Source organism: Emydura macquarii, unplaced genomic scaffold (assembly GCF_026122565.2).
Source record: "Emydura macquarii macquarii isolate MOO-44397 ecotype Brisbane River unplaced genomic scaffold, CSIRO-AGI_Emac_v2 contig_587, whole genome shotgun sequence".
In the NCBI taxonomy this organism is placed as follows: domain Eukaryota; kingdom Metazoa; phylum Chordata; order Testudines; family Chelidae; genus Emydura; species Emydura macquarii.
The window spans coordinates 5,722,618-5,740,520 of NW_027130724.1; the positions used below are offsets into that span (position 1 = coordinate 5,722,618).

The 17,903-nt window shown below is 42.6% G+C and overlaps 1 protein-coding gene across 1 annotated transcript in view; it reads left to right on the top strand.

Moving 5' to 3' along the window:
- Positions 1–17,903, top strand: part of BRSK2 (BR serine/threonine kinase 2) — a 390,934-nt gene that overhangs the window by 310,370 nt on the left and 62,661 nt on the right. The window contains exons 9-11 of the mRNA XM_067540389.1: positions 7,257–7,288; positions 12,471–12,635; positions 13,482–13,579. Coding sequence (XP_067396490.1) covers positions 7,257–7,288; positions 12,471–12,635; positions 13,482–13,579 — 295 coding nt within the window. The remainder of the gene's footprint in view (positions 1–7,256; positions 7,289–12,470; positions 12,636–13,481; positions 13,580–17,903) is intronic.

Below are 17,903 nucleotides of genomic sequence, written 5' to 3' on the forward strand. Positions count from 1 at the left end.
GCACGGGTCAGTCAGCTGTTGGTCTGGACTTGGTGCAGCTGGGGCTGGCACCTGGGCCACCCAGCGCTCTGGAGCTGGAGCTGGGGCCACCCTGCGCTCTGGAGCTGGGGCCACCCAGCTGGTGCTCTGGGATTGGGGCTGTCTGGCTGACATTCCAGGGCTGGGACCACACCTGGCCAGCACTCTGGGGCTGGGGCTGCCCAACGCTCAGGTTGCCTGGGATTGGGGTGGGCTGGGACTTGGGCTGAGCTGGGCCGATGGCTTGGGCTGGCTGGAGTGGGGCTCCTCCAGCTGCAGTAGGGGGCCCTTGGGGCTCTGGCGTGGAAGGGGCATGGCCTCAAGCAGAAGAGATGGGGCCAGGGGCTAGCCTCCCCGAACAGGGAGTTCACATGCCACCCATGATCAATCCCTAAATGAATAACATGCTACCTAGTGTGTCTTTCATATACAAAGATTACTAGCTTGTTTAGGAAACCACCACAAAGCTGAGCAGTTAAAATGTTCATACTTTCCTTATAAAAGAAATATTTGATAAGGGGCTCTTCATTCTACTATAGAAAGGTATTACACAATCCAGTAGCTGGAAGTTGAAGCTAGACAAATTCAGACTGGAAATCAAATTCAGACTGGAAATAAGATGTAAATTTTTACTAGTGTATTTAACCATTGGAACAGCTTACCAAGAGTCATGGTGGATTCTCCATCACTATTTTTAAATCAAGATTTGATTTTTTTCTGAAAGATACAGTCTAAGAATTGTTGGAGGGAAGTTCTGTGGCCTGTGTTATACTAACTAGTCAGGCTCACTAGATGATCACAGCAGTCCCTTCTGGCCTTGGACTCTATGAAAAGGTCCTGGTTCCAGTGGACTGAGGGTGATGAACTAGGCAACAGACACTAGACCCTCTTCAGTGTGTCAGGGCTTTAGGATTACCTTTGTAAAAGGTTAGCTCCCTCATTTTATAGGACTGTCTGAATTTTTGGCATTATTCAGTGCAGCAAACCACATGCACACACAGGAGAAAAATGGTTAAAGTCATTCTGGAGTTGCTCACTCCTCATCCTGATAAAAAAGCAAAGCTGTTTTTTTTCATTTTTCCAAAGCAAACAGGTCTGATGTACATAGATAAACGATATCTTGAGGACAGGGAATAAGAATGTGAAATGAATTTATTCAGGAGATAAAGGCTGCAAGGGGGAAGGAGAGAACAGGAGATAATCTGTATTTTCATTATTTTGAAGGCTTTCAGTTTGCTGTCCCCATTGCCTGCTGATGGCCCTCTTGTCTTTCCATTGTGTTAGCGTCTTCATCACTTAGATGGCTGTGTAGAAGGGATCTGTCTCTTTATTGTGCTAGGGCTAGAATGTCAAATTCAGTCTAAGAAGAGAGCTGGATTCCATTTTAGTTGTGGGTCCATGGTGTGAGTTATAAATGTAGGAGGACTACATGCTACCTAGTTTGACCAGATGTCCCAGTTTTATAGGGACAGTCCCAATATTCAGGGCTTTGTCTTATATAAGCGCCTATTACCCCCCACCCTCTGTCCTGATTTTTCAGGCTGCTTATCTGATCACCCCAGTACTACCCTCAATCCACAGTAGATCTTCCACTCATGCCAGTCGGAAGTTTGCACAAAGATCAAGGGTAGAGTATGGCTGGTATGTAGTAACAAAGTTTGAAGCTCTTACTATTATTTGTAATTTGTTCAGTACCTTAATGTCATATCCAGCATCACTCATTAGGAAAATATAGTCAGCCATAAGGAGCACTATTTTTGCCTTTTTTCTCCTTCTTTCTCTGTTTTGCTCCTTCTCCCTTATCATGTATCTATCTCTCTTCTTTTCTTCCAAATGCACTTTCTTCCTTACAGCAACTCCCAGTTCACACAGCCCTATGGGCTTCACACTCACTCCCTTCAGGGACCCCGTTCCATCTGCTAAAATGATCAACAACAAAAGAGTTCATGTTGAAATTTAAACTGTCATCATCCGGCTACCGTGTCAACCCCCCATTACGATTAATGGAGGGTGGGGCAGTCCACACCTAGTTGCAGATCTAGGAACATAGCACTGCCTCTGTTTACACACACTTCCTTTTTGGAAACCAGGAGAGTTTAAAAAACACTTTTATGAAAGCTTACATTTTGCAGAATCTCTGTCATGCGCCAGCACAATATATCAAGTGTGCCATGTGTCTGACACCTTTCCACTAGGGGACTCATTTGGCATTCCATGAAGAAGGATTCTTGCAATCATTGCACTAAAATCTCTGTGAGCTATCCATGCCAAAGGAATCTGTGTTTCTTGTTTCACTAGGACCACCACTGATTGGCTGTCCCTGAAGAAGAGACCTGTGGTTTTTCTGTGTTAGATTATCTATTAGCCATTCCTGCTTCTTGGAGGTTCTGGATCTGGATTCTTAGTACTGAGTCCAGTTGATATTCTACTATTTGGGGGGGGATATTGATTAAAAAGGGAGGGGGAAGGAGCTCTATGTTCTTGTTTCATTTCTTGACTGGTGATCTCTATTGAGTTCTTGTCCATATGTGGAAATTGACCAGAACAGCTATTGCATATTAAACTCTTTTAGAATAGCTATTCCAGAACAGCTCCTATGCAGATGCTCTACTTGGAGGCGGGGAGGGGGGAGGAGGAGAAAGTCACTTTATTCCAAAACAGCATGTCCACACCCACACAAGGACTATTCCAGAATAGTTTATTCCAAAATAACTATTCTGGTCAATTTCCCCATGTAGACAAATGTTTGAGAAAAAAACTCTTGCTGAAAACCATCCAACGCAAATGACCCAGAATCCTCAGTCTCACTCTTCCTCCCCCAGCCTCCCATCCCTCTTTTGTTTATGGTACTAATTTATGTAGTGCTGCTGCTTGCACTACTGCTGGATCTGCAGCGTTTGAATGATGAAGATTTAACAAGGGAGAATTCATCCTTCGGCTCCTTCCTCTTTTTTATAAATGGCCTTGCAGTTAAGTCACTGGGAAAGTCACTTTAATTTCTCTCTGCCTTAGGTCCCCAGCTGTAAAGTGGGGGAATAATGATATTTCCTTTGTCTGTCTTGTTTATTTAGACTGTAAGTTTTTCAAAGCAGGAACTGATTGCGTGTGTATGTGCAGCATCTGGCACAGGAGGGTCCTGATCTTGGTCAGAATCTCTAGATGCTACAGTGCTATTATAATAATAATAATTTTAACAATGCTTTCCTCTCCCCTCAGTTTGAGTTCTGTTGTCCATGAAAACCCATATTTTAACATGATACAATGGGATTAATGCTTGGACAGAAAGCCCTTTTTGAATGTAAAAGGTTCTTGGTACATGAATTGGCCTATTAATTGTGTCAATTTATGGCACATCAAGGTTTGAAACTTTGCCTTCTTTGTTGTCGGAGCCTATTGGGAACTCTTGCACTAGCACAAATTAGAGATGAGCCAAAGCAGCGGCCCCCATCTGAAGATCCACAAACTTTGAGAGAGTTCAAATCTGGAGCAGAACTTGGCAGAGTTCTGGCCTGTCGCTGACACTAAGGAAGTTGATGTGCTGAGCCACTGCCTGCCATGCTGCCAATATTGTCTCATTGATTCCTTCTGCACCCCCATTGGTCTGTCTGTATAATCCATCTGTTGTTTCTTGTCTTGTATTTAAATTGTAAGTTCTTGGGCAGAACCATCTTTTTGTTCTGTGCCTTGCAGAGCAGGGTCCTAATCCTTTACCAGGGCTTCTAGGCGCTACTGCAATAATAATAATAATGATAATAATAATAATAATAATAAAAAATGTTGATGATGCATTTTTCTGTAAAGCTTTGGTACTGGGAAATCCCCCACATTTCCAAGGCCACCATTTAAGCATGAGGAAGCCTCCACTGGCTCTGTGCATGAAGAGGTGTTGTTTTTGTTGTTTTAGAGATGGCTTCATGTGGCAAGTGCCTGCAGTGGATAGGAGATATGGGGACAGAGCATTTTTACAACCTGCATAAAATGGCATTACATTGGGAAACCCCTGTGAGAACAGTGAGAAGATCCCTGTGGAAAGGGCTGTTAAATGCCTTTGTTACTTAAATGCATTTAAACATTGTGTTTAAATGATGCAGAAGGAGTGAGATTAACTCCCACTGTGGCTCAGCCTCCCCTGCACTGAATCCTAAAAAGCCTACAGTCTTCTCCTTGTCAAAACCAATCGCCCTCCCATAAACCCTCCTGTCACTTTAATGCAGATGAAAAGCAACAAAGCATTAATTAATTACCTTTAAAAAAAAAATAGTGAAGATGTTGGCATCAGCAAGCACACTTATATGGGATCATAACAACAATTCAATGCAAATCAGAATAGAGATTGTTTTTGTAGAGCACTTGTCATACCTGGGGTATCCCAAAGTGCTTTACAATAATGATTTTGGTATGGATAGCACTGCAGTTGTGTGGGCAAACAGCAGCCATTGGGCACTCAGTGAGAGCTCTCACACAGTCTTGGATCTGTTTTTATGGCAAATGCAAAGTATTATGGGATCGTTAACTTAAATTGGGATGGCCAGCAGAGCCAGGCAGAAGAGACCTCTGTTTAACGTCTCATCTGAAGGTCCTGCTATTGGGACATGAACTTGTGACCCCCTCTGACTAGGAAACTGAAGTGCTGTTGCCTGAGCCATACTGACACTTCTGCATATCACAGCCACAAGAGGACAATCTGACACAGAGAGACAGAAAGGACAGTAAAGGAAACAGGCGTGAAAGAGACTTGGACATATCTTAGCCACATCATCTGCCCTCTGTCTGAAATCATTAATAGCTACGCCCTCCCTATGGTGTATATTACATACTGGGTGGAGTATATGTATCCCAGGAGGGGGGTGTCTCACCATGTGAGATGGCAGTTGTTGCAACAATGTAAAGGAGTCCTTTACAACAGCCCTTTAACAGGGTCTTATATGAAGTATATACGTTAAATACCTGCTGTGGAGCTCTGGGAGGGAAATAAGAAACAGGGTAGATGTACAAACTGGACTGTCTTTTTATTCTGTGTTTGTACAGCTCTAGCATGGAAGGGTCCTGGATCAGTTCTGGGGCTTCTTGGCACTACAGCGATACTAATAGTAATAATTAATTTATTTATACGTGCCGCTGTCTTCTAGGGCATGGGTTCCCCTAGTTGAGAACCCGTGTTCCAGAACATGGCAGTATGCATGAATTAATTAATCCAGGTGGCAGCTCACAAATAGGTATCAGGGTGTCATGACCTTGCCCTTACCATATTGCTAAATGAGAAAAGGGTCCTGGCTAATTGGGAGAGGATTTTTGGTGAGGGGGCCACAGTACGGAAAAGGTTGAAAAAAGCCACTACTCTTAAGACCACCTACTCCAACATAATAGGAGGAACAAACAGGATTCTCCTCCCTTTTTGAACCCAAACATCTCAGCTTCAGTGACTTAAAAAACTCAAGGTGATAAGTGGAGGCAGACACACCTACTCTTCTCACTGTCACACAGACATGGCTGCTGCTTCTGCTCTATGGTTGTGAAAGGGAGGATGGGGAATAATCCATTAGAACCTATTGTGTGAGAGTGGTGTTAGCTGGTTAGAAACATCAGGCTTCACCCTTTCTTTCTTGGTTCTAAAGAAGGTAGTTCATTTCTCTTTGCTACCCCATCCACCCTCCCATTATACTTTTCTGAACTACATTTCTTTCTTGTCCTTGGATAGTAGGAAAACCCCTGTCACACTTAACAAATCCTCTCATTTAGAGTCAGCCTGTGCTCTGCTGGGCTTTCCAGGGCAAGGAGCCATTGTATAATGTACAAAAACCTTTGATTTGTCTCGCTTACTGTCAGTCTCCTTCTCTCTGTCTCCAAATATCTGTCTGTCTATCCCTCTCTCTCTTTGGCTTGCCAGTTCTCATTAGCTTGGAAATCAAGTGGAAAGTAATAAGGGCAGAACAGCTGTCTCCGTTCTTGCTGACCAGTTTAATGGTCCTATGATTTCATCTTACAGACATTACGTGATCTTCCTTCCAACTCTCCCCTGTCTCTCACTGGCACGCTGCTGAAGCTTGTGGGTGTACACAGCACTCACATTCACTGCACTGCACTCACACACACACATAAAGGTTCCTCATGTGGTTCAATCTCTTGGCATCTGCAAATGGTCTTTTCCTGCTACGATGCTGCTGACGACAGACAGGCTTAGATTTGTGGTAGGAGTATATCTGAGCTGGGCTTTTTTTCTTTGTTGTTAGGGAGAAGGGATCGGCAGGGGTTTCTTTTGGAAGAGTGATTTTTTTCCCTGTGCTCAGGAAAATATTACCACCACAAAACAACCTCTGGGGCTTGCCTTCTGTAGGCAGACATAGCCACTGTCAGACTTTGGTGATTGGCCAGTCTTCCACTGTACATATCATTGTCTGTCCAGCACCACAGTCACAGCAACCACTGTCTCACCATTCCCCTTTATATAGTATGTAGTGAAGGGTCCCTGACTGGAGTGGAAATGGTGCAGCAGTGCCCAAGGCCAGAAGAGGCGATTGGAGTCTGGCAGACGTGTGCTGGGATAGTAAATGATATTTCCATAATCTCACCCTACTTTGTCTTGAAGCTGTCATGATGAACATGGACCTATCTGGAGTGGGCCATGGTGGAAATCAAGCTGCACAAATCCCACACTGCCTTCACTTTACTTACCTTTGTGAACATGTTTCGTCTTTCAAAGGAAAAACAAATCCTATAAGAAAATAGACTTGCTTTTGGAATGGGAGCACCATCCTGTTGGCAGGCATATGTTGGAAGGAGATTTTGGCTGACTTCAGTTAGAGTATGTGCCTTTTGGATTATTTTCCAGAGCACTTACCTGTGAACTCTAGTGGAAGCGGGGTTCTACACATCCGCCCTGGGGATCAGTTATGATAGCCCGTGTGCCTCCCTACATTTCAGGAGATACATTATGGCCTCCATGTGACTGTGTCTATATCTATTTTTAAAAAAACTTTATAGCAGTGCCTGGTGAGTCCTGCTTCTTTGTTCTTGGTGTCCAGAGCAACAGGCCCATTTGCAGTGGGGCAGGTGAGACAGCAGATTCACAGAACATTGCACTAGTGCATTACAGCTGAGATTCACATTCCCAGGCTCTAAGGATGGTGATGTAAGCCCAGCTACTGGCAACTTTCATATTTGGTTACTTTATGCAGTTTCCTGGTTTTTGCTTTTTGTTTTTTTGCTGTACTAACTCCATGTTTTCTCTTTTTTTGTAGCTAGAACACATTCAGAAACACATATGGTATATGTAAGTAATACTTTTAAAAAAATCTTATTTACTGTCTTCAATATCGTTCGTTGCTGTTACAAGGAGCTGGTGATCTAGAAATCTGTGAAAGGGATATACTTGGATGACATAAAATCAGCTTCCAGACAGATGTAGGCCAGGATGTAAATGCAGGAATGTCCAGTGAAAATGAGGTTCTAGCCTATGCAATGAATACATCTCCTCTGCATAGATTCAGGCCAGGGACTCTCATATACAGGAAAAACCTGTGTGGCAATAGTTTGAAATAGGCCATATTTAACTATATGCCACCTTTCCATACTAACAAATTGCTGTTTTTTTTTTCTAAATGTACTATGCCTGAGAGGGTAATTCCTGGGTGAGCAGCAAGGGACTAGCAGACACACTTACTTGGATACCAAGTAACTGCAGGGAATCCCTAGCAAAATCCCTAGTAAAACCCTCTTGATAGGAAGACTTTCACGGGTTCCTCTCTGGCATTCATGGCTTTTCTCCAAATAGGGGGAATAATAAGAAACATAATTAGAAAATAAGTATTGTAAACAATAGGCTTCTATTTAATAGGCCTCCTTCCCCCTTCTTCATAGTAAAGTAAGAGGCTGGCTCATGACCTCATAACCTGCTGATGAGTGATAGTTCCATGGCTTGACTGACATAGCAGCCTCATGCCATGGAACAAGAAGTCTATAAGAGAAGGCTATTCTCTTCCGATGATTTGAGCACATGGTAGACTGGTGGCTTTTTAAAGCGACCTTGCATTTTTGTATAACTCTGATAGTCCATGCAACATAGATAAATAGGATTTTGGGTCTATACTGATGATAGCCCTGTGAGACTAAAAAGAATCCTTTTACAAGTGATAAACTAGGAGGTGGTGCTTTGTTTTACACCTCTGGGAGGTCAGCACATCTGGAAGTTTCCTAGGTGTGTGCTATAGAAAGCCATACCTCGATAGCCTTGCCACCACTGCTCATGACATGTTTTGGAGGATGCCATTTGTTGTTCCCGTCAGTCATTTTCTTTTTTAAGCCTTACACTAGGAGACAGCCTCTTAATGATTTTTCCTATGATTTAATTGTATGGGTGTTATTCACGCACTGGGATCTGTTGACTTCCATGGGAGTTGAGCATGTTCAGCAGCTTACAGGATCACATGCTTGGTTGCTAGATTCCCTGAAATGACGTAGCACTGTGACCGTGGCTTTTTCAAACCTCTTTGCATTCACTTTGCATGGTCTATCAATGCTAACAAGAAGAGAGTGGCTGCAGACATAATTGTGTGTAGACCACAAGGTTTGCAAAGCACTTTAAGCTCCTATCTATTTGATTTAATGTCACATTATGATCCAATATAAAACCTTTATTCATGGCCATGGATAGCGTAAGATGGCAGATGAGTGACTTGAAACTTATACTTAGTGCCTGAGAAGTGGTTTCACTTAACTCTCGAAATGGATACTCATGGTCATTTTAATCTATGAAAAACATTTAGTTGCAGTTCATAGTAATCATGCACCTGCGCACACAGGCCCACACAGGCCCACACACACACACACAGAGGCCCTGAAAGTTCCTTGAAACACAAGCACCTTCAACAGGACGTACCCACTCACCAAGCTGTCACATATTGGGCCAACTTACCCTCTGCTAATGTGATAGTCAACTGACTCAAGTGTAGGTTTCAGAAGGTTTTTTTTTTTTAAACTGAAATAAGTTTTTCAAATGCAGCAAGGTTTTGTGACAGAAGATTTTTGACCTAGAACATAGCTTGCCATAAATCAGCAAATGAATATCAATTCTTTTCACCTTTGCCAATAAACCAAGTGGATGGATGAGATGAGCTATCATGGCAAACCCACAAGTGAAGAATCCTGTAACGCTTTGTCAGCTACTTCCTGGCTGAGAAGTTGCTAGGTTTACTAAAAAATTGGGAAAATAATGGTATTTATTCTAACTTGATTAGCACCTGCATAATTCCACTGAGTTTACACAGGGGTAAATGAGATCTGAATTAGGCTTGTTGTGAATCTCAGTGAGATACAGGATAGAATTTTATGAGGAGGTTTAAAAAGCCCACCATGAGTTGGAATCATGCCATTGCATGTGCCATCACTCACAGAGGAGGAAATATTTTTAAAGCATCATTACATCAACTGGCCTTTTAAAAAATATGTGCGATTTGCAGCAGTCATCCTGTGACATGATTTGACATGCATGTGGGCTGAAGTGCAATGAATTTGTCATTTGCTCCAGACGGGGAGGAGAACAGACAATACAGTAATGCCAATCATAGCACAGAGCTGATGATTTTCATTACCTGAAGCCGTGAATGCGTGTCAAGTGATGTGCAGTTTCGTCACACATTTTTCATTTACTTGATGAAGAAGTCTGAAAGTCTGTGAGTACATATACAGCCTGACTGTGTTTGATCATGATCAGGTTCAGGTCACAAGGAGAGGGCACTCTGCAGTGCACAAAAGATAGCCACCAGTGCTCTGTAGGACTAGGAATGGCTCATTGCCTGCCATAGACTCTAATGTAAATGAAGCTTTTCTATGGTGTGCTGCATCAGATTAGAGATCCTAGTTGGAAATGCAAATTCTCAGGTGGTTTTCAAAAATACTCATTTCTTTTACGTCCCTTTTAATTACACTGATGTCATCTGCTTGTAATATAACGAACGTTTAACTGAGCCAACACCTGACAGTAAGGAACATTAGGTAGATGAAACAAAAGCCACAGCTGCCTAAGGGTCCGGTCCTGCAGCACCTACTACCAGGTCCAGGAATTGATCCCATGTAGCTCACTAAAGTCAATGGCAAAGCTTTCATTGACTTCAATGGTTGAGGATCAGAGACATAGCGCTTACTCATTACTGCTCTAGGGCTAGATTCTGATAACCCTTCTTCTCCTCGCACAGTGACTTGCTCCAGCAGTAGTCCCATTGAAATGATTGGGAGTACACTATTACTCAGCATGAGCAGGAGAATCGGACGCTTAAGAACAGGATTCTGGTACCCTTACTCACGTTGAGGAGTACTTTATTCCACAAATAGTCCCAGTGACTTCCATAGGATTACTGGTGGAGCAGGACTCTGCTCACCTTGAGGAATGGGGTCAGAATCTGACCCTGAATGAGTAGTCCCCTGAAGTCTGATCCTATTTATGCCTGTGAAAATCCAGAGGGACAGATTCTATTTCCTTCACCTGTGTTAAGTAGTCTCTTTACTCCACAAATAGACCCACTGAAATAAATGGGACCACTCAATGTAAAGGAGATAGAATCTGGCTCACGTTGCCTTGGCATTACTTTGGATTTATATCAATGGAATTAATGGTAGTATCTGGCCCAGTGAAACTACTGATGGTAGTATTACAGGCGAGATGGTGACGCCCTTGCTCACATTGCTAGCTGAGTCTCACCTCTGTTTGACTGCACTGATTCACAGAGTAGTCCCACTGGCAGTCCCATTGAATTCAGCGGGATTATTTGCATGAGTAACGGCTCACTCAAGGATGGGAGAGCACCATACCTAAGGCTACCAGAGTCTTGCGGCTGCCATGGCATCAATAGAGCCTCTTTCTTGAGAAGGTGCAATATTTTTCCCTGCCCCCAACTCCTGCAAGAACTCTCACACCAAGTTCATCTGTCTGAGTTTGGAGCATATTACAGGATTTGATGTTCTCTGAATAAACTCAAAGGATGCTCAGTGTGCTTGCACTTCATATTATTCAGTCTACTATATCTGGGACGAAACTTTGGCATGTTCTGTATATCCAGAGTTTTTTGTTGCAGTGAATAATCAATATTTCCTACATCTAGAGAATGAAATGAGATAATTATACAGGCAGCTTGTTCTAGTCATCTTTTAAAAAATATTGTGCTTCTGCTGCTGATTGCTTTTGTATTCCCAGCTCTGCCACTGACCAGCTGTCTGACTTTGGACAAGTCATTTGGGCCAGAATTTTTAAACTTGGGTATCTAATGATAAGTAACTATACACTGCAATAAAATGGCCTGTGTCGGGGTGTGGGCTATACAATTGCAGTTAGATATTCAGGCTCAGGCTGGAAACTGGGCTCTGAGACCCCACGAAGGGGGAGTGCCCCAGAGCCCATGCTCCAGCCTGAGCCTGAACATATACACTGCAGTTTTATAGCCCTGCAGGCCGAGTCTTGTGAGCCCAAGTCAGCTTACATAGGCCAGCTGAGGGTATTTTATTGCAATGTAGAAATACCCTAAGTGCATATTTAGGCACCTAAATAAAGAGCTTGGTTTTTAGAAAGTGTCTAGAGCACGTTCCTCTAAAAATCCAGCCTATTTAAGATTTCTCAGGTTGGGCACCAGAAAATTGAGGTACCCTAAATCACTTTAGAAAATTTGGACCCTTATCTATGTACTGCTTTGAAGCTCATTTCTGTTAGAATTAGAGGTGAATGGTGTTTGGTTTGTTGCGATGATCGGGTTCTGACTAGGGATGTAACAGGATAAACGTTTAAACTGTGAGCAGCATTCTCACCGTTTACCGAAATAATCAAACGTTTCAGCGAGAGCTGCTGTGGCTCAGAGAACCTGTGCTGGGAGGAGGAGTTACTCATTCATTAGCTGAGTAACTCATTCATTAGCTGAGCAACTTAGCCCAGCTGCTGCTGCTCAGAGATCCTGTGCTGGGGGGAGGAGTTACTTATTCATTAACTGAGGAACTCAGTCATTAACACATAAATCATTAACTCCCTCAGTCAATAACTGTCCCAGTCATCAACTAATTAACTCTTTATCTCTCCTAGTCATCAACCCATTAACTCTTTAACACAGTGGAAGGAGCTCACAGCGTTTAACCGTTTAAACGTTCTATATTTAGATTAGTAACGGATTGTTCATTTAACCAAATTTTTACATCCCTAGTTCTGACTGTCTTTCTGCCTGAACAGGGAAGTTTCTCATTAAAGGCCCAATCCTGCAAGGTGCTGATCACTCTCAGCTCCCATTGAACTTGGTCTGACAGGAATTTCTGTTTGTCTTGTGAAGCCAGACTTCTCAATGGAATTGTGATACTGGAATTGTGACACTCTTTTTCCACTTATTGTTTTTAGGCTTTATCCCAGAGCAAGGGTTTCATTTGTTATTCCTCTCTCTCTCTCTCTCTCTCTCTCTCTCTCTCTCTTTCTCTCTCTCTCGCAGAGGAGGTAAGAATGAGCCAGAACCAGAGCAACCAATTCCTCGAAAGGTGCAGATTCGTTCGCTCCCTTCCCTGGAGGACATTGATCCAGATGTGTTAGAGAGCATGCACTCGTTAGGCTGCTTCCGCGACCGAAATAAACTCTTACAGGACCTGTTGTCAGAAGAGTAAGCGTTCACTCAATCTTAACGTGTTTGGTGTCAGTGCGCTCAGAAGAGTAGAAATGGAATATGGAGCCTTTCACTTCTAGATCACTGATATGAACATGGCCCAGATTGGGAGGGACCACCTGTCATCTCCCATTTCCTGGCTCTTCAATGGGAAATGGGTTGGGAGGGAAGGAGGAGGAGGTTTCAGTGCATTTCTTAACACATGGGTGCCCCCATCAACTAAATTACCATCACAACTGTCACCTTGTTAGCGAGATCAGAGCCGAATGATCGATGGAGGGTGGAATTGCCTCTCTCACCACTAGAGCTGATACCTGCAAGTGAGAGGTCACACACATTGGCAGGACAGTGTGGAGAATTTGCACTGTTACTGCCTGTGCTGGGCCTGCATCTGTTGGTAAATAAAAGACTTCAGTTTGCAGAGCTGTCACTCTGACAGCTTTCCTAAGCATTAGGCGGGATCATCTAGTGGGTGGGATCGTTTAGTGGGCACCAGACTGGGACCCAGGAGATCTAGCTTCAATTCCTGACTCAGACAAAAACTTACTGAGTGGCTTTGGGCAACTCACTTATACTTATCCTGTGCTTCAGTTCCTTACCTGTAAAATGGGGGACACCTCCCTTCCTCCGAGGGGTTTTGTGAGGATCAAATCTGTTGATGTTGTCCAGGCACTCAGATACTATGGTGCTGGGAGCCAGATAAAAAAAATAGATTATTAGATTTGGTTTATTTAGAATATTGGTAACTATTATGTTGGATGGGGAAGGATAATCTGCATTTTCTTTTTTCTTTGGCATCTGCAGCAAGTTAGAAGGTTTCTTCCTTTGTTCTTTTTTTTGCAGAGAAAACCAAGAGAAAATGATTTATTTTCTTCTCCTTGATCGGAAAGAGAGATATCCCAGTCATGAGGATGAGGACCTGCCCCCTCGGAATGAAATAGGTACTTCAACCATGATCCCAGTCATCTGTGACCCATTTCAGTCTGTCCCTCTTAGCTTTATCATCCCTTTGTTGGCATACTTCTTCCCCTCTTCGTTGAAACAGGCTATGATTGTACTGAGGTTCTGTAAGGCTCCAGCAACCTGGGGAAGTCAGCTCTGCTTTTGAGCTAAACCTAAAGAGTCTGCTTCTGAACTACACTAATGCCCTTTTACACCTCTTTGGCAGTGTAACAGGCCTTTGTATGTACTTTACGCAGCCAGTGTGGTGTAAAGGAGCTTTAGTCAACTGAGAATTCAGAGTACAGTCTAGTGTTTAGAGTTAGACCATCTCCACCATCTGCAATGTAAGCACAGAAAGGGGAGCCGTTAATCAGTGAGACGTGGTATTTTTTTCTGCTCTGTAGCTGGTCCCTTATGTCCCAATCTTGCATAGACTTAGTTTTACACATGCAGGTATTTCCAGTGAAGTCAATAGAATTGCCCACATGTATACAGGTAAATATGTGCATAAGTCTTTGCAGGATTGGGGCCTTTCAAGGAAATGAGAGCAATCACCTCCTCCTAAACATTAGCAAAAAAACAGTGTAAATGTTAAAAGCAGGTAAAACAAACAAAAATCTGAAAAACTGGAAACGTAAAACTTTGCTATGGAGCTGGTCACAAAATTGAGGAGGGTTGTGGTCAGTTTTTCCCCATGTTTCAACAAAATTTGAAATTTCAATGAACATTTTTGTGAAAAAAAATTAAAATTAGAAATATTTCAAAACAACGGGAGAAAAATCCACAAAGATTTCTTCCTAATTTTCTCTCCCTCTCTTTTTTTAAATTTTAAAATTCAATGTTTTAGTGAAAATATTTGTCAAAAAAATTGAAATTTGGAAAATGTTGACAAGATGTATGTGTCAGTGTATTCATCAGATCTCTATGAAAATAGCGTGGGGGAACACTAGCAAGTATGTTTGGATAAATACATGCATACATACACACATATATGATATTCATATATACCTATATGAAGGAGAGATGGTGGTGAGTTAGAAAGGTTTTATCACCCTGAAATACAGATGACCAAATGAATTCCACTCCAATATTTATACCACATACCTTACTGTTGTTCTAAAATATCTTTAATACACAATTTTCAAACACGTTTTTGGGCCTACAGGCTGTATCCCTTTGTCTAGATAGATAGGTACTCCTGTAACACTGTAGTGCTCCTGTAGTGCTATTGTTACTTATTATTTGCATTGGGAAGTCACAGTCATAGACCAGGACCCCACTGTGCTAGATGCTGTACAAACACAGAACAAAAAGATGTTCCTGACTCCAAAGAGCTTGCAGTCTAAGTGACTCCAGCTATACATGACTCAAAGAGAATAAAAACTATGTAACTAACATTTTAGAAACTTTTTCTGAAGTACCTGGAATAGCATTTCTGTGTGTAGTAGTGTTGTGGTTTTAGGTCTAATATCTCATGACCTACAGGACTAGAAGTAAGTGCTGTCTATCCCATTGGAATGCTTGAACTCCCCCAGTCCTGCTGTGGGATGAAATATTAAACTTAAAATTTGTTACTGCTCCAAGACTCAAGCTCTGTGCCTCAGGTCTGTGCAGTTTTATTTGAGAAATCTCATATGTGAAGGAAAGTAAGAAACACTTACCGGGCAGGCTGATATTTAACAGTGTGACCTCCTTGAAGCTGCAGAGAGTTTGGAACGTTACTTGCTCCTGGTGGAGATGGATTAGTGGGCAGACTGTAGGTAATTTGGTCAAAGGTACCTGATGAATACAGTTTTTCACATGGTCTCTTTAGTCACATGTATATCACTATCATGTAAGTTTTGCGAGTATGTGTATTCCTGACTTCCTATAGTGACTGACTCATTGACTTTTGATTTGGATAAGTGATTTTTCAACACAAGGACAGGGCTCCCCTATGTCTCAGATGCTTTTGCTATACAACAACAGTAGCAGAGCTGACTGAATCTTTACCTGCAAGGCATAAGTGACTGCAAAGCCATACCTGAAATATGTCATATACCTCTCCTCCCATCTCCCAATTCTGAATCTCCCAAAACATTTTCACTGGCTGATTCAAATACTGTCCATCTGAATTGGAATTTTCTACACAGGGTGAGAAAGTGTTCCCCGATGGAGTTAGGCTATCTCCGAGCCAACTGTATTGTTGTGCTGTGTCAGCACATTGTAGAATCCTTGAGCATTATTATTCAAGTGTTAGTAAGATTTCCTTCCTTTCCCAGAGGGGGTTTCCACCTCCTCTGCTCCCAGCAGTATCTCTGGCAACATGGGGCAAAGTTTAATTAAGAGTAATCATGCTTCTGATGAATATCTCATCATTAGCCATTAGCAATGGCCTTGCACAAAGAGAGACGAGGAAGGGTGAAGGGAAATGGTAATGGATTTAATCATAACTGCTTTGAGAGACCACATTCCTCAGAGATGTATATTGCCTGAATGCTTGCCAAATAAACGTACATGCCCACATACTGAACTCTTCCTCTTTCTTTGCATGGTGCAGTTTGGAAAGAATGGATGCAAGCTGCGAGCATAGGCTTCTGAATTCTGGCTGAAACTAAAGGGGAGATCAAACTCTATATAAACTATCCTTCTCTTCTTGGTTTCCTTTTTGTGTTTTTCACTCTGTGTGCAGATATCTCTTTCTCAGAGAGGTAGGAGAAAGTTTTCTTCTTCACCATTTGAGGCAAAGTTCTATTACTTTTCTCCCTACACAGCTTCACTGGGAGCAGAAGTGCACAAGCGGGAAACCTTCCTCCCTTTTCTGTTCATGTAGCTGTGTAATCTTGTTCGTTGGTAATTTGTTACCATCAGTTTAGCTTCTGTCATTTGACTTCGGAGGGCATAGATCAGACCTGGGAGGTTGGAAGCTGAGATGCAAGCTGACGTCTTCCCTTGCGCCAGATGAACTTTCACTGCAAAATGATGCTTTTAAGGTTAAACGGAAAATGTGGTGGAAGGGCAGCTGTGGGGCCAGCCCCTCATGTTGTGGAGCCCTGTGTGAAGCAAAATATGTGAGGTTCCATGCAGCTTCCTCTAGATCTACAGTGGTGCCTCCTCAATTCTGCATAACCATGACGCTCTCCTGCCGGCCTCCTACCTACTTGCAGCTGCATTCAGACTGTGGCAGGATGATTGTATTTAATTATCAATGCAACCTGGTTACTTCATCATCACCATCATCATCATCATCACAAAGGCAAATCCCATAGGGATGTAGCCTCCTTGCAGATTTGAGCACCATTCAGATCGATATCTAGTTCGATCCTTAAAACAGATTGGCTGAATGTTCAGTCTGTGTCCATCAGTGGTGTTCTTATCGCACCCCCTAAGCTTTTTGTGACAACCTGAGTGCCATCCTGTGGCAACCTTCCTTGGTCAATATGCTTCATAATTCGTTGGTCTTCCATCCAATAATGTGTCCATACCAACGAAGAAAGATGCCAAACTGAAGTAAGGTTCCCTGGTCTGTAATTCCCAGGATCGCCACTAGCACTTTTTTTTTTAAAAAAGGTGCAACTTTTGCTACCCTCCAGCCCTCTGGTATAGTAGCTGATTTTAAGGAACAATTGAATGTTTTAGTTAGCAGCTCAGCCACTATATTTTTGTGTTCCTGCAGAAGTCTTGGGTATATCCCAGCCAATCCCAGTGACTTGCTGTTGTTATTAGTTTTTCCCATCACCTCCTCTTTTGACAGTTCTGAATCTTTAATATGTTTAAAAAAATTGGTTGGAGGTAAATATCTCCCCAACATCTTATGTGGTGGAGATGAATGCAAAGGAATCATTTAGCGTCTCAGCAATATCCTTATCCTCCTTAATTGTTCCCATTATTCCCTGATGATCCAGCTGACCTACTCTCTCTTCCACAAGCTTCCTGCTTCTGATATATTTGCAAAATTTCTCATAATTTGTGTTTGTGTTTGTTTGTCTTTGGCTAATTGCTCTTCATATTCTTTCTTTGCCCTCTCCTAATGCCTATCTTACATTTGACTTGCCGAACTTAATGCTCCATGTTATGGGTGTCACTTGGGCTGGATTTCCATTTGCTGAAGCCTCCTATTTCAAGCTGGTTTGATTCAAATTACCCCTTGAACCTTGCCATTTGATTAGACTGGATTTTTTCTTCCCTTCTTGCTTCCTTTGTTGTTGAGGGTTAGTCATACCTGGTGTGATTCTATTACTCTGCCCCACGCCACATCTGAGGATTTTCATTTCCTTGCTTTTGAGTTAGCCTCTCTCTGCCTGGCATACTCTTTTATTTTATTCTAAAGTTTGGTGTCCCCAG